Here is a 13,594-nt window from a genome sequence, read left to right on the forward strand (position 1 = left end):
CCTTTCCTGCCGCCGGGGACGCGCGTGGGGCAGCGCAGCCTTCGGGCCGCCGAGGAGGGCGACCCCCCCCGTGAGTCAGAACAGCGAGCAGACCGGCAGCAACGCTATTTATTCAGCCGACCGGACAGCAAACAGAGGAACCGCTCTCTCTTCAGCCCTCCTGCGGCGCTCGGAGCCGGGAGAGGAGAAGCAAAGCGGGGACGCGGCGAGGGACCCGCGCTGCACTGCGGGCCGACGCTCCGCCTCCTGCTGGCTGCGTCCCGGAGCGCGTCATCGCCCCCCGGCAGCTCCGGCACGAGGAGATGCTATCCCCGCTGCGGGTGGGGGCGCCGCCAGCCGCCCACCCCTCCGCTCTGCCCGGGCGCAAACCCCGCCCGCGGCTGTGCCCGTGGACGGCGGGACCGCGGCAGACGCGCGAAGGAGTCCCGCTCGGTCTCCACAGCCAGTGGGCGCCCGCAGGAGCGGCGTTGGAGGAGGCAGAGGACGGCTCCGGCCTCGTCGGACGCTCGGCGAGGATGGGTCGGCCTTGCAAAGCAGCAGCTGGTGGAGCCCACGCCGTGCCGAGCGCAGACGGCACGCACGTCACGCTGGCAGATGATGTGCCGATCCCCAGGGCTGAGTCAGAGCGGATCCGCCCACCAAACCCACCTGCGAGGCATCAGTTCACCCCCAGAGCCCATCTGTTCTGTACGAGCCTTATCTCGGGCTCTTTCCTTCACAGGAACAGGATACGTTGTGTGGTGGTTGGGCTCAGGCCTCTCCCAGGCACAGAGATGGGTGCCACGGGGCAGCTGCTGCTTTGCTTTTGCTCTCAGTAGGGTGCTTTTATTTTTGCCTTTCCTCTGAGATGATGATGACGGCCTCAGGACCGAGGCAGGTCCACATCTGTGCATGGAATAAGGCCTTGAGCCTTCATCTCCACCAGCAGGGCAGGTGACAGCGGAGGAACCAACTACTGGTTGTGTGAAGCATCCCCATTTTCAGACTGGAGCGAGGCCTCAGCTAAGGGCCCTGTTCTGAGGGAGCTGTTCCTGCTGTGTGGACGTTACAAATGGTTACAGCTTGACAAAAAGCAATGAGAGAACGTCACAGCCTCTGGCAGGACCAGCAGTCCATCGGTCACTGCTGTGTGTTCCCATCTGCTGGGTCGGTGTAGAGGCATCCTCATCACCCCATAACCAGTCCTATGGCATTGGTGGGACGAAGCAGCCCTTCTGCACAAGGTTTTCCCTGTCTCCAAGGCAGTCCTTCCTGCTCAGCACTCGGTCAGTCACTCATTAACTTGCTTTACAGCTCAAACCAAACAGTAACAGCGCAAACCGGTGCTGCCCTGCACCTCTCCCAGGCACACCACAGCTGGGGCTGCTCAGCTTTTGCTCCAGTGCACATACAGCCAAAGAACAGCCAGGCCTCTCACTGCATCTGCACTACAGCAGAGACCCCAGACCCACGCCCCTCACCTCTGCCTCCGGGATTGATCCTCATCAGAGGAGGGTTTGAGAGAGAGCCCAGATTGCATCTGTTGGATTGCGAGTTTGGTTTAGGTAAGGCAGTGATGGGGTGACAGAGCCAACACAGTGAGAGCAGCCCTGCCCCATGTGCTGCTGCAGGCAGAAGGGACAGCAGACGGCTCCCAGATGTGGGCTGGGGAAAGCCAGGCAGCAAAAGATGAATCTTAGTCTGTGGAAGGCTTGGTCCCACCACACACAAGGCAGCTCTTGCTGAAGCTCTCCAAGCAAAATTCAACGTGTGCCACGCACCTGCAGTTTGGGGTGCCCTGGAGCTGGTGCAGAACCAGCTGCGCTGGTTGCGCTGTGTCTAAGAATTAGCATGCAGAGCTGTCCTACCCCATCCAAAACCCATTACCCAGCTGGCAGCCCCCAGGTTCACAGTTCAGGTGAAGGAGACAAGCTGGAAGGAAAGCCAGTGGTAGCCACTCCTTACCACGTCAGTCCTGGAGCTGCAAGCATGACACAGTGGGAATGGATTTGGTGCCTCTGCTGGGGAAACAGCAACCCTTCCCCACACGAAGGGCTTTCCTCTTCACACCAGCAGCCAGCTGGGAGAGCTGCCGCCGCACGTCCTTCTGCCAGTAGGAGTAGAGCAAGGGGTTCAGGAGGGAGTTGCACAGTCCCAACAGCCAGAGGTAACTCTCAAGGACTCTGTAGGGGAAGCACTCGGTACACACAGTTTGCACGATGCCAGCGATGAAAAATGGCAGCCAGGACAGCACAAAGCACCCGATGAGCATGGCCACGGTGCGCATGGCCTTCATGTCACTGGTGGTGCCCCTGGCCAGCCCCGCACGTTCCACTTCCCGGATCTGTTGCACGTGCACAGAGGCAATTTTCAGCATGTCACAATAGAGATAAATGAAGAGAAACAGGGCCGGAAAGAAGCCCATGCAGGAGACAATGAGCATGTAGCGGAGGTGGAAGACTCCGAAGAAGGAGCATTTTTCCTCAAGAGGGATCTTCTGAAAGCCTGGGATAAGGAGTGGGAGGAAGCCAACGATGCCAGCAAGCAGCCAGAGCCCCACCAAGTGCAGCCCCACCCGCATGCCCGTGACCAGCTGATGGTAGTGGAAAGGCTTTCTGATCGCCAGGTGCCTGTAACACGCCACCAGGGTCAGGGATAGGATAGAAGCAGCAGAAGAGGTGGTCACAAAAGCCATTCGCAGGACACAGAACATATGTGGGGGATGAGAGCGCTCAAATAACTCATCCCTGATCAGACCTGCAACTGACAAACCAACCAGGGCATCTGCAGCAGCAAGATTAAGGACAAAGTAGTGTCCCTTGTAGCCGGTCTTCCAGATAAGGCGAAGGAGGGCAATGGCCACCAGCACGTTGGCAGTGATGATGAGCGGAGCCAGCACAGCAAGGATGATTCCCACAGCCAAGCTAGCCATGTCTGGCCACTGCAGGGCACAACCCAAAGATGGCGTGTCCACAGCACGATCCTAGAGCATTCCTCACCTGAGGCTTCTTGGCATGAACAGCTCAGTAAGCAGGCAGTGGGCAGCTGTGAGCACAGCTCCTCGCTCTCCAGGTGGTGCCGTGAAAGCCGTGGGTGTAGCAGTGCCTCAGGCTGCAGAGCAGAATTCTGCTGTGCTAGAAGGGACTGATGCACTCACAGCACCCGCTGTGCCCACAGAGGTCCCTCCCCTCGTGCCACGTTTCCAGACAACCCCAGAGCAGGAGGGTGAGCACACAGCACTGAGCAGGAAGGCTGTGAGGCTGGGCTGACGCCACTCTCCTCCTGAACAGCCCACACGTGCTCCCCTGGCTCCCTGTCCCAGCAGCAGGGCAGCAGCCCCCTGCACAGGGTGTTTCAGCATCTCCCATTCCGGGGCCGCCCGTACTGCTGTTGGCCTCTCCATCATCTCCCAGTGCAACCATGAGACCTGCCTAGGGGCTGTGGTCCATTTCAGCACCAGGATCACACCCTGATCACTCCTCCTTGTCCAGTGGTGCTGCCGTGGTGGCACACAGGGAGGTGGGCACACCAGCCAAGCACTAAGGACCTGAGCAGAGCCAGTACTTGGCTTTGACGCAGATGCAGATAAAGGAGAAAAGCCCACTAAGATGTACAGGTGGTACAGCTCGTGGCTTCTGCAGGGTCACTGTCAGAACTACAGCAGCCTCTTCCCATAGGGACCAAAGAGATAACACTGACCCCTTTAAACAAAGCCACCTCTCTGGAATCAAGAAGTGGAAAAATCAGAGCTGCCAGGAAACAGGGAAGGCTTCAGCCTTCCTCTATCAAATAGCAACCAGAGGTGAGCAGGCTGCTTGGGAGAGGCTGAGCACGACCAAGGTCAGGATATAGCTGAGAACACAGTGCTGGCACAGCCAAAGGCAGAGCGTGGCACAGGGCAGGTTGTAGGTGCTGGGGGTGGAAAGAAGAGCCTCCCACCAGCACTTCACATCGAAAGAAACAAAACCAAAAACCCCTAAGAGGCTACAAATACACTGTTGATGCATTTCTGAGCAACGGCTGTCGGGAAGGAAATTACAACCATCAGTATAACTGCACAGAAGGATCTGCTCCACAACTAAAGTTACAGCAACGTGAAGAAAACCAAACGAATGTGTACAATTACTGTTAAAATTCCTCTCTCAAATGGATTCGTATCGATCCATCACATCACTTCTTCTTTACTTTGAACATTCAGAAACTCTCTTAAGGCAAGCTGAAGCACGCAAACGTTGTCTGCTTTCAATCCTCTGCTCCCAGCCCCTGGTAACTTACAGCTTAACTCTGAAACTGACCCTCCCATCCTTGTAGGATCACCTCCATTCATGGCACTATTTAAGTCCACAGGCCTCGCCTTCCTTATGCATTCAACCAGGTTCCTGCAGAACCACGCAAATAACTCTCTCTCCTTTGTTTGGCTGAACATCCCTTGTGCAATCTGCACAGAGAACGTCACTTTGCAGCAGTCTCAAGCAGGAAGCATTGCTGCACATCACATGGGACCTTCATCCGGACCAAAGCTCTCCCACAGAGGAGGAAGGAAGTAGGGATAAGAACTGTTTGCTTTTATGGCACCATAATTTCCTGACTATCAAACTGTCTCTTAGAAATACATTCATTGTAATGAAGTTTAAAGGGTATGAAGAAAAAATAATGTATTTAGGGGAAAAAAAAAAAAAGGATATATAGTGTGCTGGGAAAAAAAAAACTTCTCTTGTCTCTAAGGGCAGACACAGCATCTGCTCTGAAAAATATACCTGTGCTAAGTCTGCACAAACACCAACTCATGCCATCCAGTCAATAAATAATTTAATGAGGTTACAGGTTGCAAGAAAACATGACAGCACCCCTGTCCAGCCTCCAGCCTCACCCCACAGGTATGGCAGAACAATGCACATGAGTCAAACAAACCACAGCTGCATCAAAGGGCCACTGGAATGCACAGATCTTCACAGAAGATATTGCTTCAGGCCCAGACACTCGTGCACAGTTAATACTTGCCTCTGTGTGGAACAAAGCATGCAGTACCTGCCATCAGCCTCCCAGTTACACTTCAGCCACAACAACCTTCAGGAGCCATGAATGTGGGGGAGGAGGAGAGTCCGGACCCACATGTAACAAAACATCAAAACGGGTGGATGGTGAAATGAAGGCTGCAGCAAAACACTGCTGTGAGCCTTGAAGATGACACTCGTGGAATGAAGCTAGCTCTCAGAATGGAAGGCGCTTCAGTTGCTCATATGTGATAAAAAACTGAAGGAAAAGTCAAGGAATTAGGCCAAATACACACAGCAGCTGCACTGCACCTCCCTCATAACCAGGCCAAACCTCAGAAGGCGAGGCAGGCAGATCATCAGCATAGTATAGCTGAAAACCAACACAGGGAATCTCCTCTGCCGGGCAGCATAAAGTAATCCATACAGATGGAAGAGAGCTGTGGAAGGAGGCTACCAGGAGAGGGAAGAAACTGACCCAAAAATCAAGCTGGCCAAGGCTTGCCTGGACCACAAGGAAAGGGAAACGATTCAAACTGGGTTTTTCTAAGCAGGGACTTCTTTAAAATAATTTATATACACCAGGTCAGAGGGAATGAAGAAACCAGTACAGCAGCACAGCAGTGACTAATGATTCTGCAGAGCAGGTCAGCACCTGTCTCAAGAGGAGAATACTCCCCAGGCTTCCCTCCTGAAACAGGAGCCAATCCTGAAACCGCTGCAACTCCAGCAGCTCAGGCTAAATGGAAAGTTTAAAGCCAGGCACTTGAAAGCACTAACTTTACAGGAAAATGCCTATGCTGCTGCACTGGAAGTCTCTGCATAAGCCACCTACAGAGCTGCCAGAAGGAGCAGTCACAGCCAGTGGTGTTTTTTGGTGCTTGAAGCACCTGCAGTCACATCGCAGTCTATGTCTGTCCAAGCATAACAGGGGGAGTTGCTCTGGACTAAGACAAAGAGGTACCCCATCAGGGTGTCTGCTCTGAACTTCCATTTACAGCTCAGTCTTCCCCCGCCTGTCCATACTCATGACCTCCCAGCAGCATACTGAAGGATACAATGATGTTCCACGGACCGAGCCGAAGCCAATTGGGCCAGAAACCTTTATAGAGTGCAAAGAACCCTTCACTCTTCCATGTCTGGGGGGAAAGAAGAGACAGATCAGTTATCAGACCCAACGTAGGATCAGTCACAGATTCTGTAGACAGCCAAAGAGGACCTCTGCTGTGGGAACACCACTACTCTCTGGGCTTGGCCATTCAGCCAGTTTTCAATACACCTCACTGTCTGCCCACCCAGCCCGTATTTCAACTGCAGCCAGCCTCCAAAAACAGTGATTTGCCCACCCGTGTCACCTCCTTACCTTCACAAGACCATCCAGAGTGCCCTTGTAGAGCTCCACACTGCCCACTATCGCTCGCTGGTTCATCATCCGTGTCCGCACCACATCCACAGGGTTGGAGGCAATCGCCCCTGCCAGCCCACACGTAAAACTGGAACTAGATATACCAAAACATGAGAGAGAAATAGCTCTGAATATGGCCAGTCTGGCTCAGACAGGACATAAGGCCTGGACGTAAGCACAAGAGTACCTTTCACTCGATTCCATGAAAGGCATTTAGCAGTAAACATTAGCTGTACTGTCTGCTCCCACCCAGAACCAATACCACACTGAGACCGAGAGCTAGGGAAGCATAATGCTCAGCTCCATCTAACGAACACCCTGCCAGGGCCCACTGTCAGGTATCCAGAGGGCCATCTGCAGTCCAGTAAGTGTTTCTGGGTGCTGACAAGGTGACATGGACCTGAAGGCGGCCTCTTGGAAAAGCACATCCTTCTCCCCAGAGCAAACATTCCTTCATGGCAGGGAAGGAGGGAGGCAGACCAAAGGCAGCCACAGGGAGCATGCAGCTGCTAGTCTCCTCCCTGCACATATGGTCTAGTGCTCGTCACCTTCAGCCCACAGCAGGCAAACCCAACAGAAGCACTGCAGCACCTCCAGCTACAGTGTCTGCTAGAAGAATAATAGGAAGATGTAGGTGAAGAAAGGCTCTGGGAAGTTTCTAATCCACCTCCTGTTCAGAGCAGGGCCAACTTCAAAACTAGGTCAGATTGCTCAGGGTGTTATTCTTCCAGTCAGTTTTGCACCCCTGTTTGTTTCACAAAACTCCTATAGCAATGGCTGCGAGCTGACATCTTCTGCAGAGGAGAACCTCGGACTGGAGCAGCTCTTTCGACCTAGTGCTACCATTAATCACACCTAGAACTCCTGCCAGGTTCACACCATGGCAGCAAAATGGAGCAACAGCATTTCTGGTAATCAGTGAACTGAATTCAAGCTTTTATTTCACTTCACCAGGAGGATTTCTGCCAGGTTCCCTCTCCAGGGAGGCCTCTCTAGAGATACTTTCTGGGCATCCATAGCTGCTCCAGCCAACACAGCAGATCCCTCAGGAGCACTCAGCTTGTTCTTGGCAGCTCCAGAGCTCTTGCTCTATAAACAGATCTCCAAATCCCACCTTGCTCCTCTGCTCCACACACCCTGCCAAGCCTGGAGAGTGCAGCAGCTGCAGCAAATACTCACACAAAGTGGGTGAAGATTGTATCACCCATCAGGCCTGACAGAATTAAGTGCTTCTTGGTGATGTCGTAGACTGGCAGCTCCACCCCAACCACAATGGCAGCTCTCTGGGCTGTTGGAACAACACCCTGCAGAACACAAACATCTGTCACAAGCATGAACTGCTGCCTTGAGACCCACAGGTTGTATAACACCTCTTCCCAGCCTCCTTTCAAGGGTCTCTCTCTCAACAGGACACTTGGTATCCTCATCATCCTGCCTTGCAGCTGAAGCTTGAGGTAGAGCTTGTTCACTGTCTCCCAGTGTAACTCCAAAGCTAAGGAGGACTCCTCCATTCTCCACCCTGGCAGTTTTACCACACCCAGATTAACCAGATGCTGCTTCTCTGCCTCTAGCCCACAGAGGAATAAGGCTATTGTGCACTTTTCTTCCTCACCAGCATACTGAAATTTCAACACCAGAAAAAATCCTGTACCACAAAAGACGCGGTCTGCTTGCCCAGACCTAAATACTGCTCCACCCAGGGACCAGCTTCAGCCCTGGGAACCAGGTTTGCATGGCCCAGTGCTGACACTGCCTCAGCACAGACCCAATCTCCACCACAGACACGCTCCTGTTTGCCTGCTAACCAGGAGAAGAACTCCACTACCATCCTTGGCTCACAGAGCTGCAGTTGGGCTCAGAGAAGAAGCAGCAAACAAGCTGAGGAAGCTTTTAATTCTGATACTAGTGGAGGTGAGGGGTTTCCAGCAGCTGGTGCTCACCCTCCAGAGGCCTCGGGTACCCTCTTGCTGGTAGATATCGATGAAGCTGCCAATCATGCCACCCTGGAACAAATTGCCTTGAGCTTGCATTCGAATCTGAAAGAAATGTGCAAGTCAGGGGAACAGCACCAGCGCCCGCCCCAAGGGCAAGAATAACAGCTCGATGGATTTCCTGGTAGAAAGGAGCAACAGAGCAACTCCCATTCATAACAAGCCCAAAGTAGCAGTAGTGGCTTAGAGAGAGCACCCCACCGCAGCTGGGAGTGACGCACCCTTGTTAGAAAGCAGGAGCATATGGCAAACTGCACTGGGCTCACTGGACACACACACACACTTCTTACCTTCAGCACATCTGTTGGATTGGCAAGTGCAGAGGAGATCACCCCTGAAACCACTCCACATATTACGTTGATTAATAACGTTTCATCTGCAATCAAGAAAAGAAAGTCAGATCCTAAAGATCTAAAGAGAAGGTGTACAGGCTGTACTGAACAAGCAAGAAGCTCTGGAAAGCTAACTTTGCAAATCACATGGTGAAGCTGCACAAGCAGAAACTGGCCGCTTACCACCAGCTGACAGCAGACCTATCTGCAGCTGCCAGAGACAAAAAGCAGAGGCTGAAACAGCAGCACACTGTCAGAGAGAAGCAGGTCTGACTGCCAATTCTAGCTGATCAGATAAGAAAAGGGCTGCTATACAGGAAAGTGCTAAACAATCATGTGAGATTTCAGTGCCCAGGGCTGCGTTTCTCATAACGGACAGTGGCGAGACAGAGGGGCAACTAAACACTTCTCAAGGCAATCTGACATCAATTAGTTTTAATTTGGAGCCCCAGCTGGCCACACTCAGAATATGCAGCCTCCCTGAAAAATAGAGTAGATGATCCAGGCAGAGAAAGTTAGATGCAATTAGTTCCAGAGAAGAAAAAAAAATCCAAGACTTCCAGGTCCAGTATTAGATTGATGGTTACATTGGAAAAAGGCCCTTTGCTGGTACTGACCACAGCACTTCCCAGAGGAGACCAGGCCACGTGCTGCCCCAGGCCTGTAGGGAGACAAATATTCAAACAACAGTACTCACAACTGGAAATGCTGCAATAGCAAGTGAGATGGGCAGCCCAGAGCACATGCACAGAACCATCCACAGGGAGAGGCATCGCTCAAGAAGAGGGCAGCCCCTGGAGAACAGGTCTAGTGCATTGCACGCCTGGTCCTCTTGCTGGTGTGAATCTCTCACCTCACCTTCCCAGGTTGAACATCATGTGTATTCATTCATGATGGGACAGGATACAGAACTGCATGTGCAGCTCCTCCAGTAAAGACATCTTCAACTTTGGCCGCTCTACTGTCTTACAAGTAAGAGCAACAGAGGCTCCTGTCACCAGAGCCAAGAGCACTCACTGTTTCTTATCTCCTTAATCACAGCAAAAGCTCATGAATTGGACAACTTCTTAACCAGAGCTGCTATGTTCAGACAGAAGGACTTCAAGAGGATGACGGGAAGGCTTCCTAGCGAAGGTTACAACCCAAGTAACACAGAGCAGTACAGGGAGCACAGCTGGGAGATGATGTCTTCCCTGAAGCTAATGAGAAGGGACAGGCCTCTGTCAGTATGCTGGAGGTTTCCTGGGCTCTGACATTGCAAAACAAAGATAAAAGCTGGGGGAAGCACGGATGTGTTCAGCTTGGGGACCATCTCAGTGACTGTAGGCGGTGTCAAGCGCAGTGAGATCCCAACTGCTGCTGCAGCCCATCCCTGCACGTAACACAGCTGCACAGCACAAAGAGAGAACTCCATCTCTTGGAGACCCATAGCTGGGAAGGGCAGGGAAAGGAACGAGCAAACCCACACAGAACAGAGGGCGCAGAGCCACGCCGTGCATCTGTGGCAGAGGAGCTGCGCCACGTTCCTATCACAGACCTTCCAGGCGATCCACGAACAGCCGCTTCAGGCTCTGGTAGATGCCGATCTTGATGGTGCCGTAGGACGCCTGTCTCAGCAGCGCCGGGGCGATCCTGAGCGGGGGAACGAACGGCGGCAGCTGAAGCTCCCAGCGGGGCGGCACCCCGGGGCGCAGCGCCGACCGCCGGGAGGCGCCTCGTGCCGCGACCACCCCCGCAGCGGCTCCGCCACCTCCGAGACCGCACAGCCCCTCAGCCCCCCCGGCTCCGTACTCACCCCGAGTAGAGGGCGCGGCCGCCTTCCTCGCGGCAGATGCGGAACAGGGCGTGGAACATGCCGCGGTAGCGCACCTCGCGGAACCGCGCATCGGCGCTCTGGCCCTGCACCTGCAGGCGCGTCTTGGTCAGGTCCACGGGGAACGTGCCTGCGGGGAGAGCGGCCGTCAGCGCCCCGCCGGCCCCGCGCTGATGCCCGCCGCCCGCCCCACCTCACCGAACTCGGCCACAATGGAGGCGAGCCCGCCATACACGAAGGGTTTCCAGTTCAGCGCGGACATGGCATGGCGGAGCGCGCCGCCGCGCCGGGCCGGACACTGCCTCGCCTCGCCCCGCCCCGGAACCGGAAGCGCACCAGAACCGGAAGCGCACTGCGACATGCTGCAGACGGAGGGCGCCCCCTGGCGGCGAGGCGCCAGCAGCTCGGTCCGGAGTTGGGGCTCCCTCAGCGCCTCCCGCACTCCCCGCTCCCGAGAACGGAGGGTGAGGAGACAGGCGAGGGCTGCAGCTACGACACCAACTGAAACCACCCCGAAACCCACTGGGTAGAGGGCGGGGAAAGCTATTTAGCGAAGCGAGGGCTCCGGCAGCGACCAGATGCAGCTCAAAGTCATCGCTGTGTTCTCTCCCTTTCTCTATCAGTTGCCATCGATGTTCAGCCCAAACAGCACGAGAAAGTACACCTTTCCCCATTACCCGGACACAGAAGTGGTGCTCCCAGCTGTCTCTTCTGGTTAACAGATCAATTTTATTAAAAGGAGCTGAAAACAAACATGAGCTGCGATGACTCAGCAGCACAGCCTTTGAGATCCATCTCATAAGCAAGGTAAGTGGGACAGGCTGGGGGCACAAAGCACTCCGCCTGCCTGCAGGCACCCACCGGCCCCACTGCACACAGGGATGCTCCCACTGAACAACGTGGGCGGTTTGGGGGTCCACAGCATCCTGCTGCTCGGACCCCTACTGCCCATGCTGTGCCATGAGCCCCTCCACAGTTATCTGTGGGATGCCACTGCACAGAAGGGCTGAGCAAGGCAGCAACAGAGCTCACATCCCAGTCCACGGCACAGAGAGAGCCCTGTCTGAGGAGCCAACGAGTCAAAGTGGTGTGTGTGAGATGAGACCCCAGCTGTGGTACCCTCAAGAACAGACCAGGAAGCTGCAGAGAGGCTCCTGGTGCAGCTCACAGTGTGCAGCTGTCTCTTGGTGGGCACAGCTGTGGCCCAGAGGGTGCAGCACCAGGGCTCAGTGACGGCTGGAATCTCTGGTGGAACCACGCTCCCTGTGCTTGGAATGGGGCTCTCTGGTGCTGTTCTCCCACCGGTGCCTGGATCTGCTTCCTTCAGGACACTCTTCTCGCCGGCTGCTGTGCCCCTCACCCTTCCTGCTAACCTCTCCTCTCTCTTCCCGTGAACTGTTCTGCCCTCTGTGTTCCTGGGAGCTCTTTTCCCCTCTCCTCCCCAAAGACCTCTGGTGCCTCTGCTCTTCCTCATCTCGCTGTGTCCTGCTCACGTGTTTCCTCTCAGGCTCACTGCAGGACTGCTGACTCCCACCAGCGTATCGGTCGTAGCCAGGATCTTCCTTCTCCTTTTTAATCTTGATTCTCGGATGTGCCTCTTCAACAGACGCTGCTCTCTTTGAAGCCTGAGAGCTCTGCTTTTGCCGTTCATGTTTACTCTTCTCTTTATCTGAAACAAAAGGTTCATCTTTAGGGATGGACAGTCCTGCAAGCATCATCTTCACAAGCTCTGTTACAGAGCATCAGAGCTGTTTCTTTTTTTAAAGGCATTTTTGGAGCCTTTCTCCTCCCTGACCCCACTGTCCAACACCCCCCCTTGCAACATCCCTGCAGCCTAGTAGACAGCTCCTTTTCTCCAAGAAGAGTGCTACTATAACTTGCAAAATAAGGATCTTCAGAGGCTGGGGGTCAGTGATCACAGATAAGGGTAAATACTGGCACCACGACACAGATCACAGAGTATAGCCTGGACGTTAGGGTTGCATCTCTTTTCAAGAGGATACCTATCCCTGCTGTAGGCTGAGCTAAGAGTCCCTGAGACCCATCCAGATCCTCCCACCCGGGGTAAAGACTGGCAGAAATGCATTTCACCTTTTTGCTTTTGGACCGGCGTGTCGTCATCCTCCAACGAGGAATCCGATGACGTATGAGGTGGCGTTTTCACTCCGCAGCCCTTTGCATGGAGGGCTTTTGTGACATCATCTAAATCATCGGAGTCCTTGGGAGGCCGATAGTTGGCCACGTGGTCCACTCGGATCGTCCTTCCTTTGATCTAGGACAGGACACACGTAGTCAGCAAAGTGTGCTGCGGGGCCGGCAGCTGATGGAGCTCCTCCCTGACGTGATGCGGTGCTCCAGGAGCTGCTGCAGCCACACAGCCCCACCGCTCACCTTGATCCCATTGAAGTTATCAACAGCAAGAACGGTGCTCCTCTGGTCCTCATAGCACAGAAAGCAAAACCCTTTAGACTTCCCAGTCTTCTTATCCCGCACCAGGTTAATGTTCACCACCTCCCCGTACCTGAAACACACCATCAGCAGCCGCACAGCAGGGCTGTAGGGGCACAGCAAGGGGAAGGGGGGGGCACTTACTGCGAGAACACACAGATGACGTCCCCCTCTGTCAGCTGGTAGGGCAGCCCGCCTGCGGGGAGGGGAGGGGAGGGGAGAAGAGAGGGCGGCGATGGGGGGCGGGCAGGCCCAGCGCGAAGGACCCACACCGGGCCCGGCACGGAGCCCCGCACAGCCGCCCCGCGCTCTCCTCATCCCCTCCACACCGCCCCCCCCATCGCGGCCTACACGTACCGATGAAGACCCAGGCGCTGTCCTTGTACTCGGCGTGCCACGACACCGCCTCACTCACGCCCAGCTCCGCCTCCCGCGCGTTCAGCTCGTTGATCAGCTTCACCTTCGTCAGCGGGCTGAGGGCGATGGGCACCGTTAGCACCGGCCGGGCGCGCACCCCCCCTCCCCACGCCCGCCCCCCACCGAACCTACTTCATGGCGGCGGCGCGCACTGCGCATGCGCCCCGCTCCGCCCGCGCGTGCGCGCCGAGCAAAGCAAAGAGTCCGAGCGCACA

General features: G+C 55.0%; 3 protein-coding genes across 4 annotated transcripts; all 3 read right to left on the reverse strand.

Annotated features, from left to right (window-relative positions):
- Positions 1-90: 90 nt before the first annotated feature.
- GPR119 (G protein-coupled receptor 119) lies at positions 91-4,427 on the reverse strand. Of its 2 annotated transcripts, XM_040699092.2 has the most exons (2): positions 1,945-4,427; positions 91-1,031 (listed from the first exon to the last, which is right to left on the reverse strand). In XM_040699092.2, exon 1 carries the CDS (start codon positions 2,909-2,911, stop codon positions 1,949-1,951), a length of 963 nt encoding a protein of 320 aa, XP_040555026.1. In that variant the 5' UTR covers positions 2,912-4,427; the 3' UTR covers positions 91-1,031; positions 1,945-1,948.
- Positions 3,957-10,834, reverse strand: SLC25A14 (solute carrier family 25 member 14). Its single transcript, NM_001012883.2, has 9 exons — positions 10,713-10,834; positions 10,497-10,644; positions 10,239-10,333; positions 8,660-8,745; positions 8,319-8,414; positions 7,558-7,682; positions 6,337-6,472; positions 6,032-6,112; positions 3,957-5,232 (listed from the first exon to the last, which is right to left on the reverse strand). Exons 1-9 carry the CDS (start codon positions 10,774-10,776, stop codon positions 5,191-5,193), a joined length of 873 nt encoding a protein of 290 aa, NP_001012901.2. The 5' UTR covers positions 10,777-10,834; the 3' UTR covers positions 3,957-5,190.
- A 389-nt stretch (positions 10,835-11,223) lies between these two features.
- On the reverse strand, positions 11,224-13,545 carry RBMX2 (RNA binding motif protein, X-linked 2). The gene is made up of 6 exons (NM_001391919.2): positions 13,512-13,545; positions 13,320-13,435; positions 13,107-13,158; positions 12,906-13,035; positions 12,606-12,786; positions 11,224-12,183 (listed from the first exon to the last, which is right to left on the reverse strand). Exons 1-6 carry the CDS (start codon positions 13,514-13,516, stop codon positions 11,741-11,743), a joined length of 927 nt encoding a protein of 308 aa, NP_001378848.1. The 5' UTR covers positions 13,517-13,545; the 3' UTR covers positions 11,224-11,740.
- Positions 13,546-13,594: the final 49 nt, after the last annotated feature.

This window comes from Gallus gallus, chromosome 4 (genome assembly GCF_016699485.2).
Source record: "Gallus gallus isolate bGalGal1 chromosome 4, bGalGal1.mat.broiler.GRCg7b, whole genome shotgun sequence".
Classification (NCBI taxonomy): domain Eukaryota; kingdom Metazoa; phylum Chordata; class Aves; order Galliformes; family Phasianidae; genus Gallus; species Gallus gallus.

Coding starts and splice junctions, on each gene's coding strand:
- GPR119 (XM_040699092.2), bottom strand. CDS start 2,911: ATGGCTAGCTTGGCTGTGGGAATCATCCTTGCTGTGCTGGCTCCGCTC.
- SLC25A14 (NM_001012883.2), bottom strand. CDS start 10,776: ATGTCCGCGCTGAACTGGAAACCCTTCGTGTATGGCGGGCTCGCCTCC. Junction 10,334..10,496: donor GGCCGCGCCCTCTACTCGGG/GTGAGTACGGAG, acceptor TCCCCCGCTCAG/GATCGCCCCGGCGCTGCTGA. Junction 5,233..6,031: donor TCGGTCCGTGGAACATCATT/GTATCCTTCAGT, acceptor CTTTTCCTTCAG/TTTTTTATCACATATGAGCA.
- RBMX2 (NM_001391919.2), bottom strand. Junction 13,036..13,106: donor GTCATCTGTGTGTTCTCGCA/GTAAGTGCCCCC, acceptor GGTGTGTTTCAG/GTACGGGGAGGTGGTGAACA. Junction 12,787..12,905: donor ATAACTTCAATGGGATCAAG/GTGAGCGGTGGG, acceptor GTCCTGTCCTAG/ATCAAAGGAAGGACGATCCG.